General features: G+C 42.7%; 1 protein-coding gene across 1 annotated transcript; it reads right to left on the bottom strand.

Annotated features, from left to right (window-relative positions):
* Positions 1–684: 684 nt before the first annotated feature.
* Positions 685–4073, bottom strand: pou3f1 (POU class 3 homeobox 1). The gene has a single exon (XM_084556680.1). It carries the CDS (start codon positions 4053–4055, stop codon positions 2928–2930), a length of 1128 nt encoding a protein of 375 aa, XP_084412806.1. The 5' UTR covers positions 4056–4073; the 3' UTR covers positions 685–2927.
* Between the last annotated feature and the right edge of the window lie 7838 nt (positions 4074–11911).

Here is an 11911-nt window from a genome sequence, read left to right as displayed (position 1 = left end):
ACAAAGCTGAACTTAAAAACTGTAATTTCGTTTAATATTGGGAAATCTTGTTTGTTTGTTTTACCTTTTCACTTTGGGATAGTGATTCTCAACATTTGTGGATGAAACTGTTAATGTGGGACTAAACACACAAAAAATACATAGTCCTATATATGTATATAATTTCACCACGTGTTTGTCGGTTTTATGTGTGAATGCAGATACTAAAATAAAGCTCACTCATTTTATTTTGATTATACGAAACACAGTGGCCTAACATTAAAGCTGGATTTAAATTATGATTAAAAAAGGAACGTTTCTTTAATTAAAAAACTAGCATTTATAACATAAATAACGATTAAATATGTTTTCTGTTGATTTAGGCCTGTCTCCACTTTTACCAAACTTCAGGGCCTGCCGTTTATCCGTTTTTTCCCTCTCTCTCTATATTTGGATGAGAGGCAGATTTTTGCCCGCAGGCTCCTCTGTCTCAGATCAAAGATTCGTCACAATTCGCCTTTTAAATGCTTGAAACACGTCAAGTGACGGTCGGTGGTTTATATAAGGAAAACAGCTCAAATTATAATGGAACAATAGCTTTTTCTTTTTTTCTTTTCTTTTTTTGTGGTGCGTCTGTTCTAAATAAATAACTACATAAATAATTCCAATGACAGTAATAATGAGCACTCAATGAAAAGACAATAATTCCGTATTAATATTGCACAATTTAATACTGCGATTACACAAAGATGTGAACAACGTCACAGACTGTGAACTTAGCAGGGAACGCCTGAGGTAAAATACTGTGGTCTATACCCTTAACAGCACATGTACACAGCTTCTGGTTTTAAACGATCCCCTGTTACATAACTGCTATTTAAAATGAACACTCGGTGTGTTCGCCACTTCCCGATGACACTGAACAGCACTAAACTTTATGATCATGTTTATCTCGTCTGCCTGGTGGTGCTACAAGAGACAGCAACAAAGGAGGAGTGGGTCGGATCTTAATGAAGACAAAAGACCATTTCTTGTATATATGTTTTATGTAAGTAATAAAATATTACTATAACATAAATATAAATGCGACTTTGCAGTCTACATTTAGCAACCAACATACAACCAATATAGTAAACAAAGGGAAAAAAAAAAACATACTGAAATCCACTGCAACATAACCATGAACAGAGCTAAACAAAAAGCTCCAAACACTTTTAAGAAATAAATATATATATATAAATGGTCAGATTCATAAATGAAATCATATTAAAATATCTTCTTGGAATTAGTAAGTGTACAAAACTGCCCGGAAAGAAACAAAAACAAAACAATATCTCAGAACAAATACAAGTTTACATATTGGACATATTTACACATTGGAAATAATCCTGGCAACATTTTCTCTAAAATCTTTTTTTTTCTTCTTTTTTTTTCTCCTTTTTTAATTATTACCATTATTATTATTATTTTTCCTGAAAAAAAGTTTCCCTCATCTGTGTTGAGTAGCACTGCTGTATGCTTTTGAACTGGTCCAACACTGAGAAATGACACACAACGCATGAGATTTTCAAAATTCCTTACAGGTCGGGAAAAAAATAAATATATCTAACGTAAATCCCTTCATCGCTTATATACCCTTAAGGAATTCTATTATTTTCTTTTCTCCGATTCCAGCTTTTTCATATAATACAATGGATATATGAACAAAGGAAACGGTGTGTTTGTAACCAGATTAAAACATTTAAAACAACAAAGAAAAAAAGTCATGTACAGGTGTGATATTCCGGCATGGGGCACTGAAGTTACCTGAGTTATTATTACTTTGTTTTTTATTATTATTATTTCGTATTTGACCAATCTCTCTTGTAATGTTTGGAATACAACAGGCAGTAAGCAGTGTGAGCTGACAGCGCTCTGTGGTGATAACAGGAACCTGTAAACATGGGGTTTAGGCTATTGTGTTGTTCGAGCCTTATGAGATCAGCTACGGTCACAATTTATTAACAGACATAACATTTCAATAATAATATTAACGAAAGAATAAGTGCTCCATGCAAAGAAAACAATAATCTGAAGACAATCAACTCCCCAAAAAGAAAGCATAAAGATGCGTTTTTAAACTGCCCTTTTTTTAGCGTCTGGTGCTGGTTGCAAATTTAAGTTTTTTTTTTTAAGGCATGCAGTCAGGACTCGGACGTCCTGTTGCACTGGACAATTCTCTAAAATGTGTTATTTATGGGTGTTTTCGGGTGCCACCATTTCCATTGCTCCTCCACCAACAACTCCCTCTGAGTAAACAGAAAAATGAACAGGCTGATCTGATGAGTTACACTCGCAAATAATGAACAAAATCATAGACACTCTGCAGTAAGAGAGACACTGAAGTTAAAGTATTTCCAAACCAAAACATCACACTCAATATAACAAAGAAAGTATACACTAATATTCTGAAATCTGGTTAATCAGTTTAAGCCCGGAAAAGCAAAATGTTCATTCAGTGTAGGCTATTCGTCTCCAGTGTTGATCATTTTCAGGCACCTCATCCTGGTGAGTTCATGGTGCACCAGGAGGAGAGGTGCTCAGTTGCCACATTTAATAACTCCCCACTTGGAACAATCATGAGATATCAAATTTACTTTATATGCATGACTCCTCCATATAATTTTGGTAAATAAAGATCTTTGTCTCACTTCAAATGCGCACGAAATCAGTAACAGCGAACATTTTTTTCTTTTTTCTTGATTTTTTTTTTTCTTAACACTCTCCCTCTTTCCATCTATTTGTTGGATCTCCGAATACTAAAGGCAAAACTGATTTGTTCAACTTTTTTTCCATGTCTTTTTTTTTCTGTCAGGAAAACAAAAGCCAAACTTAAATACTGTAAACTCCATAGTCTCTTTCCCCTTTTCTATACCCCGCGGAAATGCTCGGATTGTTCATGAAAACAGTCACTGCACAGGACTCTGTAGTGTGCGGTGTAGAGGAGGGGTCTCTGCTTGGGAATATACGTCCTCCATATTCGGGTGAGGGACCCCCACTGGTGTCATTCTTTTCTCTTTTTGTCTTCTGTTGCAAAACCAAACACGGACAACCTCTTTTTCCAACTGCAGAGTGCTGGCTAAAGTGCTGATTTCATGAGCAGATGGCTTTGGGCATTTTAAGAAATGATTTTCCAGCGCCCCTTTCACCCCCACTTCAATGGAGGTCCTCTTCTTTCGTTTCCTGCCCTGCGCAGCAATCTTGTCCAAATTGGTGGGGCTGCCCGTGTTTGAGTCTGTCTCCTCCAGCCACTTGTTAAGGAGCGGCTTAAGTTTGCACATGTTCTTGAAGCTCAGCTGCAGCGCCTCAAACCTGCAGATAGTGGTCTGAGAAAAGACGTTTCCATACAGGGTGCCCAAGGCCAAGCCCACGTCCGCCTGCGTAAAGCCCAGTTTGATCCGCCGCTGCTTGAACTGCTTGGCGAACTGCTCCAGGTCGTCGGAGCTGGGCGCGTCCTCGTCCGAGTGGTCCTGGTGGTGGCTGAACGCTTGCTGGGGCGACTCCATCTGGTTGTCGTGGCTGCCCGAATCGTCGTGAAGTGGGTCCCGCATGCCATGGTGCAGGGAGCCGGGCTGGGGACTTAGCATTGCGTTGAGGTTTGTGTATCCAGGCTGGGAATAGACCAAGGACTGGTGGCCGTTGGATGCTGGGGACAGCGGGGATAAGTGGTGCGTTGTGGCAGGTGCCCACGAGCCATGGTGGCTACTCTGCGTCTGCTGGTGCACCAGGTGAGATCTGTGGTGGAAGCCGCTGCTCAGGTCCTCTCTGGTCGCCTGCACACTGGCTTTGTGCTCCTGCTGTCCGAGGTGGGTGCCGCTGGACCAGTCGGTGTTGGAGGTGGGCAGCCACTGGTGGTGCGTCAGGCTCATCGGGTGTCCCGTGTTGGTTGCCGCAAGCCCTTGCAAGTACTCGTGGTGCATCATTTTCTGCACCTCTCTGTAGGTCGTCCCCTGGTGCATCCTATCCGAATCCGGATGCATGAGCGGGTTAGACGGTAAGGAGTTATTCCTCGGAATATACTGAGCTGTTGTCGCCATGGCTCCTACTTCGAAAACTGACGAGCACTTCGGAGGTCTCCAGGCTTTAGAGCCAAAACGCAACAACCTGCTCTGGGAGGTCTTGGGGAAGAGCGAAGACACGCCTCCCCTCCGCTTGTATTGGCTCCTCTCCGATTCAAGCCCACTAGGGACATATTCAATAGGCGCAGGGTTTCAGTGCACGGTGCGGCGCATTTTTCGCACACGATGGATAGAGCTCCAATCTTAACATATGTTTATAGAAAAAAAAACATATGTTCTATTTATTAAATGTCTCTTTGAGTTTTTAACAGTAAGCCTTTCACTTTGCGCACCTGTTCCCAGATTGTGTCTATCTGTCTATTTATCCGATTTCTTTAACTCTCTCCAAGGAAGGTGAACAGGGTTTCAGCAGCGGGGCTTGATTAGGTCCCCCCGTTCGGATCGGTTGTTTTGCAAATAACCACGTGGGGGAGTACGGAGATCTTTTTGAAGGGCTGCCCCCCTTTTACAACACACACACACACACACACACACACACCTGCAGTTACAGACACACACCCGTGCACCTTTATAATAGGTCACTGATGATTATAGCGCTCCTCATTTTAAACAGATTATAAGGCGCGTTGCTCCAGCTCTGCAGCCACCCACGCAACGAGCGGCGTGTAAATAAGCCTATGTGGTGCGTCTGTGAATGCCGTTTGTAAGTGTGTGACAAATTTGAAAGCATTTGCTCAATTTCAAAGCCTCCGCGTCTGTCATTTATTTGTATTGTCTCGGTGATTTTCAATGTTGTATGATCTCATCATCACCACCCACTTAGTTATGATAGGCCAAGATACACACACTGCACCCCCCCCCCCCCCCCCCCCCCACACACACACACACACACACACACATGGAGTCCAGGTGACATATTATAAACAATTCATTCACATCATACAGCATTTTATTTTGAAATCTAAAAAGTGCTTCCATGCATACTGCGAAGGTTAAGTGCAATATTTGACAATTAGGCTTCCAAATATATGATAAAACAGTGTATTTGATCCTCACTGCCACGCTGTCGCAGTCCTTGTGGCTTCTTTTCTCAGCCCAGGAAATTTAACCAATTCAGGAAGAAATATATATTTTCATATCATTCACCTCTCGGAGCATTTTACTAAGCAGCAACTTGGAGAGAGAAACCTTGTGTTTCTTCCTCCTGGCTCCTTCCTCACTACCTCTCCCGGTTGATCTGATTATTTTTCCCTTCACGTTTTGTCCCAATAGCAAATTACCAATTCTATGAATTGCAAAGCAGCCTCAGAGACGCTGAGGGGTAGAGAGAGGGGGGGCTGGATGCGAAGATTGAAAGGGATCTTTGCAAACACAATCACGTTCTTAAATGGAAATGCGGGGCTTTAAACAAATCTTACATCTCTCCCGTTCCATTCGCCTAAAACTCTGCAATCAGGCACATGTTCCGCTCCTTCTAAAACAGGAGCTTTTTTGGAAGGGTTTTCAGGCGCAACAGTCCCATTTTAATCATTTACCTGAAAGCAATGTTTTGCCTTTTTATCTCTGCCGCGTGTTTGTGTGTTGTCATCTTCCCCAATGCGACTATTCTCTTTCTATTTACAGGACGACTCGTGCCTAGTGTTCATTTTAATCCGGGACTACATGACTAAAAGGTAAGTTGTCTCCTTTCTGCTGTTCCTGCGTCCTTGCTGTACTCTTGTCTCCAGCGTTAACAATGTAGCGAGTGTGTGTGTGGAAAATGTTGTCGGGGTCACAGGTGCTCGTCATCATCTCTTGAAAGGCGTGGTTTTTGTCCACCCATCCTTTATATATTTATTTGGAATGAGTGGGAGACAGTCCTCGCGAGTTGTCTGCTCGTCAATTTGCGGCAATTTATTAGTGACAGAGTCCGATGTTTGAGACGTGACATGACGTTTTTAACGCTGTGGTGCTTTTTATGGGGGGTTTCATAAAATGTCTCATTATGAGAAACAAGTCCTGTGATGTATGTTACAATATATGTTACATTTTGCAAACATGTTCCATCTTAATCAGAATATAATAATTCATAGTAATAGTTAGATTAAGTTGATTAATTTGTAGGAAGGAATATACTGATTTATAATTACCAAAAAATGTCAGCATATTTATTATTAATTGATATTTTATGGAACACACCGGAAAAAAATGTAAAATAAAATCTAACTTGGATGACAATGATGGACAACGCTCCTCTAACGTAACTCGTTAATGAGAAATCTCAGCCAGGACCTTTCTTTTTGTCAGTGTCTTTTTCTCCGCGTCTTAAACTCCTGAGAGACCCCAGTGGCTGCGGTGTCACTGCTATGAGGGACCGAAGCTCCATGCAGCTCGCAGTTAATGAAGATGCGTTAGCCATTCAGTCATTCTTGTCCCCCAGTCTATAAAAAGCAGTGGTTTCTGCCGCACAGACCCGGTCTTGTGCTTTGCCATGCCGGCTAGGAGCTGCTGGAAAAGAAACATCCAGATGCTTTGGCCCTTTTGTAAAGAATATGGCCTTGTGTGCGCTGAGGTGCATTTTTGCCAGGACGCATTAGGTTTCCATGGTGCGCGCGATGAAAGGGATCACACAGAACTTAGTGGTGAATGACAGGCCGTACAGGAAAAGCGTCTGGAAATGAGCACGATATGATGGATTTAAAAAAAAACGGCGAAAAAAAGAGAGATATTAAGAGGCACGCTGAGTGTGGACCGCAGAGATGAGTGTCAAGGAAGTTGAGTGACCTCTTTTAGCAGAAATAGTCTTCTTTGTATCACCCTGAGAGTACAATTCGGATTTATTCTTCCCCTCTTTCTTGCAAGTGATGCATTTAAATACTGCTGGAGACGGAGGAAGTTTAAAATGTTCCCTCTAAAAACTCATTTTAACACAAACAGGACACCGGTGCCTTTGCCGACCAAACATAATATACTTTATTTTTAGGAATCAGCGCTTTAACTAAACGCATGAAGTGTATTCTTGTGCTTCTGTGATTTACGATTATTTATTAGTATTAAAGGCCTTTTCTTCTTCACTCTGTCACGTGTTAATCTTTCCCCCACATCTACTTAATATGCAGCAGTTATCGTCAGGACGCAACTCAGCCAATAGGGCCCCATCGACCCTTCAATTAACCAAGTTCCCCTCTTATTCCTGCTCCGCCTTGGTACCAGTGTGTACAGTAAGGATGCACAGGGAAGGGAAGAGAGAATGTAAAAATAAAATTAACTATGACGAACAGGCTTAAGAGGAGGATTGTAAAAAGATGTCACAGTATTTACTGCGCATTTTAACCCCGATGAAAAAAAAAAGATTAAATGTGTTATCAATTAAAATACAATTACAATTGTCTCTATAATTAAAACACGAGTTACAGGTTTTTTTAAGATGTTAGCGAAGATTTTTTAACTCCTCGTCCTAAACCTATAAATAATATTTAACTTCGACGCAAAGTTCTTTTTTCCCCAAAAGTACCTGAAATATGACGATCACATTCTTAAAAACAGCCTCGGCCTCATATTAGATGTTTAATACAACTCTTCCTCAATTCCAGGGGGAGCATTTCGACCTACCACAAGCTATGTTTAGATTTTAAAATTCATGGGATGTACCTTCCAACTACAGCGGGTAGAATAATATCCACCAACTCACTCAATCAGATAATTGTATTTCGTTTCCACTTTTTTTTTTGATAGACATGCGTAATAGGCACTAAATATGCAATAGTAAAAACAAAAAAAAAATCCTGTTTGCCCATCCATTTTGAAGACCAAATCGTCCCGTGCTTTTCAGGTAACTTTTTTCCCTTTCTTTTTTGGCTAATGAACTTGGGCTATTCTGCCAGCATCCCCCTGAGAATGAGACGGGGGGAAAACGCTTCTCTTGTGGTAAAAGGTGCGAGTTTCTTCCTCTGTCTCTCGGCTAATTAGGCGGGGTCTGAGCACGCCAGAATGAATATTCATGAAAAGCACCGGCGCGCAATTAGTAGTGGAGAGAGTTCCCAACTTCAATCCCCAAACAACGCAGCTTGCAGAGGAACGGGGTGTCGGTCCCCCCTACTCCATGTGTCTCTGCCTCTGCTCAAGCACTCTTTGAGCCCTCACTTGTACTTTCAGTTCTTAGTCTTATCAGCCAGTTTCCTGCTCCCCTTTTCAAAGCAGCCACCATAAGTGATTTGTCCACTTCATATAAATCTCCATGTTGGGAATAACAGCTAATCCAATTACATTTCTCAATAACTTCTGAGGTGGCCAAACAGATATTTCTTCTGTCAGTGGAGCTTTTGGAGTACTTTGGATTCACTTTTTGACATCTGAAGAAAATTTCACTTCAATTTAAAAAAAAAAAAAGAAAAAAAAAACTGCACCGAAACACTCACTCCAGATCTAGAGTGGAAAGTGACACAAGTGTGTGGGTGCACACGCAGAAACACACAAGTGCCTTTCACCTAATGAGGCAGATCATCCGACAACACACAATTTCGTAAGCATCACACCTGACTGTTCAAAAATCCTCTGAATTACTAATGGTCCCTGGTGCACACATCTGGTCCCATCCCCTAAAGCCTCCATCTACCTGTCTAGTGGTTTGTGTGTCATGCCAGTGTGAGCCTTAGCCTGTGTGCCTGGTTGCCTGTCCATCCGCCAGCCGAGGACCCACAATCCTCTGCTTTGAATTCAAGGTGATTCTTATCCCCGACCCCCTCCTGCCCCAGCGCGTTTGCCTCTTGCCTCCATAAAGATGTGTTTATGTATGTATGTATGTGCAGAGGGGAACACGAGGAGGTTTTTCAAGGGTTGGGGGGAGATAAGCAGAGGAATTTGAGGCCGGTGAATATGGATGGGGTCCCTGCTTTTAGAGAGCACCGCTGATAGAGAGGTAAACAGCTCCTGGCCAAGAGAAGGAAGAAGAGTGGGAGGCGGCGGCGGCAGGGGGGGTAGCTGATGCATGCACTGGCATACATTTAGGGCCCAACTCCAGATCCCCCCCCCCCTCTCTCTGTCATTCACTCAACATCTCTGAGGACTATCTATCATTATTCCTTCACCTTATTTTGTTGTTAGCTTGTCGGGGCTTTGGACATTCTTGCGGATTTGGGTGATGAGATTCCATTATCAATGCACGGGAAGTGAGGGTGTTTGCAAACCCGGATTTCAGGCTCAGAAGTTTTTGGTTTCTCATTGCTGATGCTGCATTTTTAAGAACAGTTAAATCAGAGCGTGTTATACGTTACAGTTGGACCTGTTTTTGTGCACGACGATGAAGACTTCTAACTACTAGTCACTGTAAGAGTAAGCATAATTGTCATCATCCTCACTGACCATTAACCACATCTCCTTCCTCACCTTTAACTTCTTCCTTTACTTCAGTGTCCTCTTGTAAAGATAATGACGAGGCTGCAAGTACAATAACCTCAGACTCAGACCGTCTCTCTTTTTGTGTCTTCTTTTCTCCTGACAGGGCGAGCGAGGCTGAGCGGCTTGCCAACGCGAAGGCCATGACCTCTAAGAGGACACGGCAGGAGTGAGTCGACGCGCCTCAAACATACTGTCACATTGTGTGTGTGTGTGTGTGTGTGTGTGTGTGTGTGTGTGTGTGTGCAAATATGTTCCCCCGGTCTCTGAAAGTCCGTTGTTCATGACTTTGCAAGCTCCATTTAGTTCTATTATTTTATGTGCACCCCTCTTTTAAAGATTATGTATGAGCATGGTTTTCTCTGTGTCTGTGTGTGTTACGTGGGTTAAGTCCAACAGAAAACCCTACATTTAGTTATTGTCAGGGTTACACTGTATGTCCCTTTAGATTTTAGTTAAAGAAACAAACCTAAAAAGCTGTATTTCAAAGCTCATTTTGCCAAAGGAAATGTTTGTTATGTCCTGATATGTCGATAATTTCAAAAGACTTTTTAGGACTTCAGCACACTTTCATCAGTCTAAATTGATCTATTTTACTTTGAGCCATTTTTGGGGGTACTTCCATGCCTTTAAAAAAGAACTGGCAGCATATAAATGGCAATAAATAAAAGTGAAAAATGGGGAATGACATGCCACTAACAGCAGACTCGTTTTAACCAGGGACTTTTCACAGCGTGCACCTTAACCTCTAAGCCACAGGGGTGCCAATTTCTTTTAATACAGTTTTTGTTGCTGCGGAATTAAACAGGGAATAAAGTTAACTTCATTAGGTGAAGAACATCTTTTTTCCAGGGCAGTCTTGTTCCACAGGTGAGCCCTCCCAGGCCCTGACTTTCCTTTGGGGCAGCTGCTTAGTTTTATCCCACTTGATTGCTCTCTTGGCCACGACACAACACAGCTTAACTCCCGCTCACACACACACACACACACAGACACACACTCCAGAGAACTTCAACACTAAGGCCCCACCGCAAAGTTATTAATGAGCTGTTTAATTTTAATTAGATAGTAATTCATGTTAATGCCTGCTTAATGGAGCCAAATAATTCCCCTCGGTCACTCGGGGTCTTTATGCTTCGTTTACCAGCCCCTGCAGTTATTCTCTGGCTTTTGTTTTTATATTACATTTCCAAGTCTATTTTTTATTTTTTTCCCAAGCAGTGAGTGAATGATGAAACAGTAAAAAACAGGAAGCATATGTGGTGAGTGAAACGTATTAGTGTGTGTGTGTTTGTGCGTTGAAGAGTGTTAGTACCCTGAGAGCAAACACTGGTACCCATATGTTTGTGTTCATGTCCCCTTTATTTATATTTCAATTTCATTTAGAGATGGTTTGTCCGTATGTGAGAAACACTGAACTACCCCTCTACACACAAACACACAAACACACACACATACTGAACCACTACAGTAAATGCCTTAAGTCAGACCAAAGAAAAGGTCAAACTCAGTATTGAACGCTAAGCAGGGTTAAACCCTCAGGTTGAAGTGCAGGTACCAAGACATTTGTAAGAGAGAGGTTGTGACCTTTTTGTCCAGGCCAGGCCTCGAGGTAAATTGCTCCTGCTCATTCTCACGTGTGGACAACGCTACTGCTTACCTAGGGAAGCATTTGTTCGAGACACCCCCCCAGAGGTTCAAACATCGGTAAGGCTGTGTAGGAGTGACCACAGCGGCTCGGACCACTGCGTGTGTGTGCGCGAGAGGAGGAGTGGAGAGGTCAATGCTGTTGAGTCCGTCTCGGTTCTGTCTGGGTGCCTCGGCTCTAACGGAGCACTAAGCTGAGTGGTTGAATTGAGTTAGTGGCTACAGACAGGCTTTTAATTGTTGATTGACCAGTCTGAGTGCTTCCTGGGCTGGGGTCATTGCGGAGAGCAGCCGGGGAGGTCCCCAGGCCCCAGCGGCAATTTCAGTCGCACACACCCAAGAGCAGCGTAGGGGCGGAAAGAGATGGAGAGGAGGATGTCGGAAAGGTAGTTAGGACGGGGCGAGGAGGATGAATAAGAGCTCTGACACTTTTAAAAGTTTCAACATTTTTCGTGCTTCTCTGTTTTTTTGTTTTTTTTAACATGAAGTTTGATCTCGGGATTTACGGGGGCAAACATGTTGGTGTACGTTAAGAGTGGCTGTGAACAGAGCAGGCTTTAAGGTCCACAGATTAGCAAGTTCAATGTTTACTCCTCCACAAAATCTCAGCTCCTTCATCTGTTTGACAATTACAAATTTACTTTGTACCCGTTCCATCCACTGCTTTGCCCCTCCGCTCCCACCCACTTTATCCTCTTCTCTCTCTCCCCCCTTCAGCCCTCTTCCCTCTAATTCTGCACGGGGCTACAAAAGCCCATTCTGCTGTTTTAGTGGGTTAGCTCTTCTCTCCTCTCCTCCCCTCCTCTCCTCCTCTCCTCCTCCTCCTCCTCCTCCTCTCCTTGGCTCACAGCAGG

The sequence above is a fragment of the Chelon labrosus genome, assembly GCF_963514085.1.
Source record: "Chelon labrosus genome assembly, chromosome: 12".
Lineage (NCBI taxonomy): Eukaryota > Metazoa > Chordata > Actinopteri > Mugiliformes > Mugilidae > Chelon > Chelon labrosus.
The sequence above is the reverse complement of the archived record's forward strand: the minus strand, read 5'-3'. Positions and strand labels throughout refer to the sequence as shown.

Bases quoted from the DNA above. Each gene is read 5' to 3' on its own strand.
- pou3f1 (XM_084556680.1), bottom strand. From the start codon at position 4,055: ATGGCGACAACAGCTCAGTATATTCCGAGGAATAACTCCTTACCGTCT.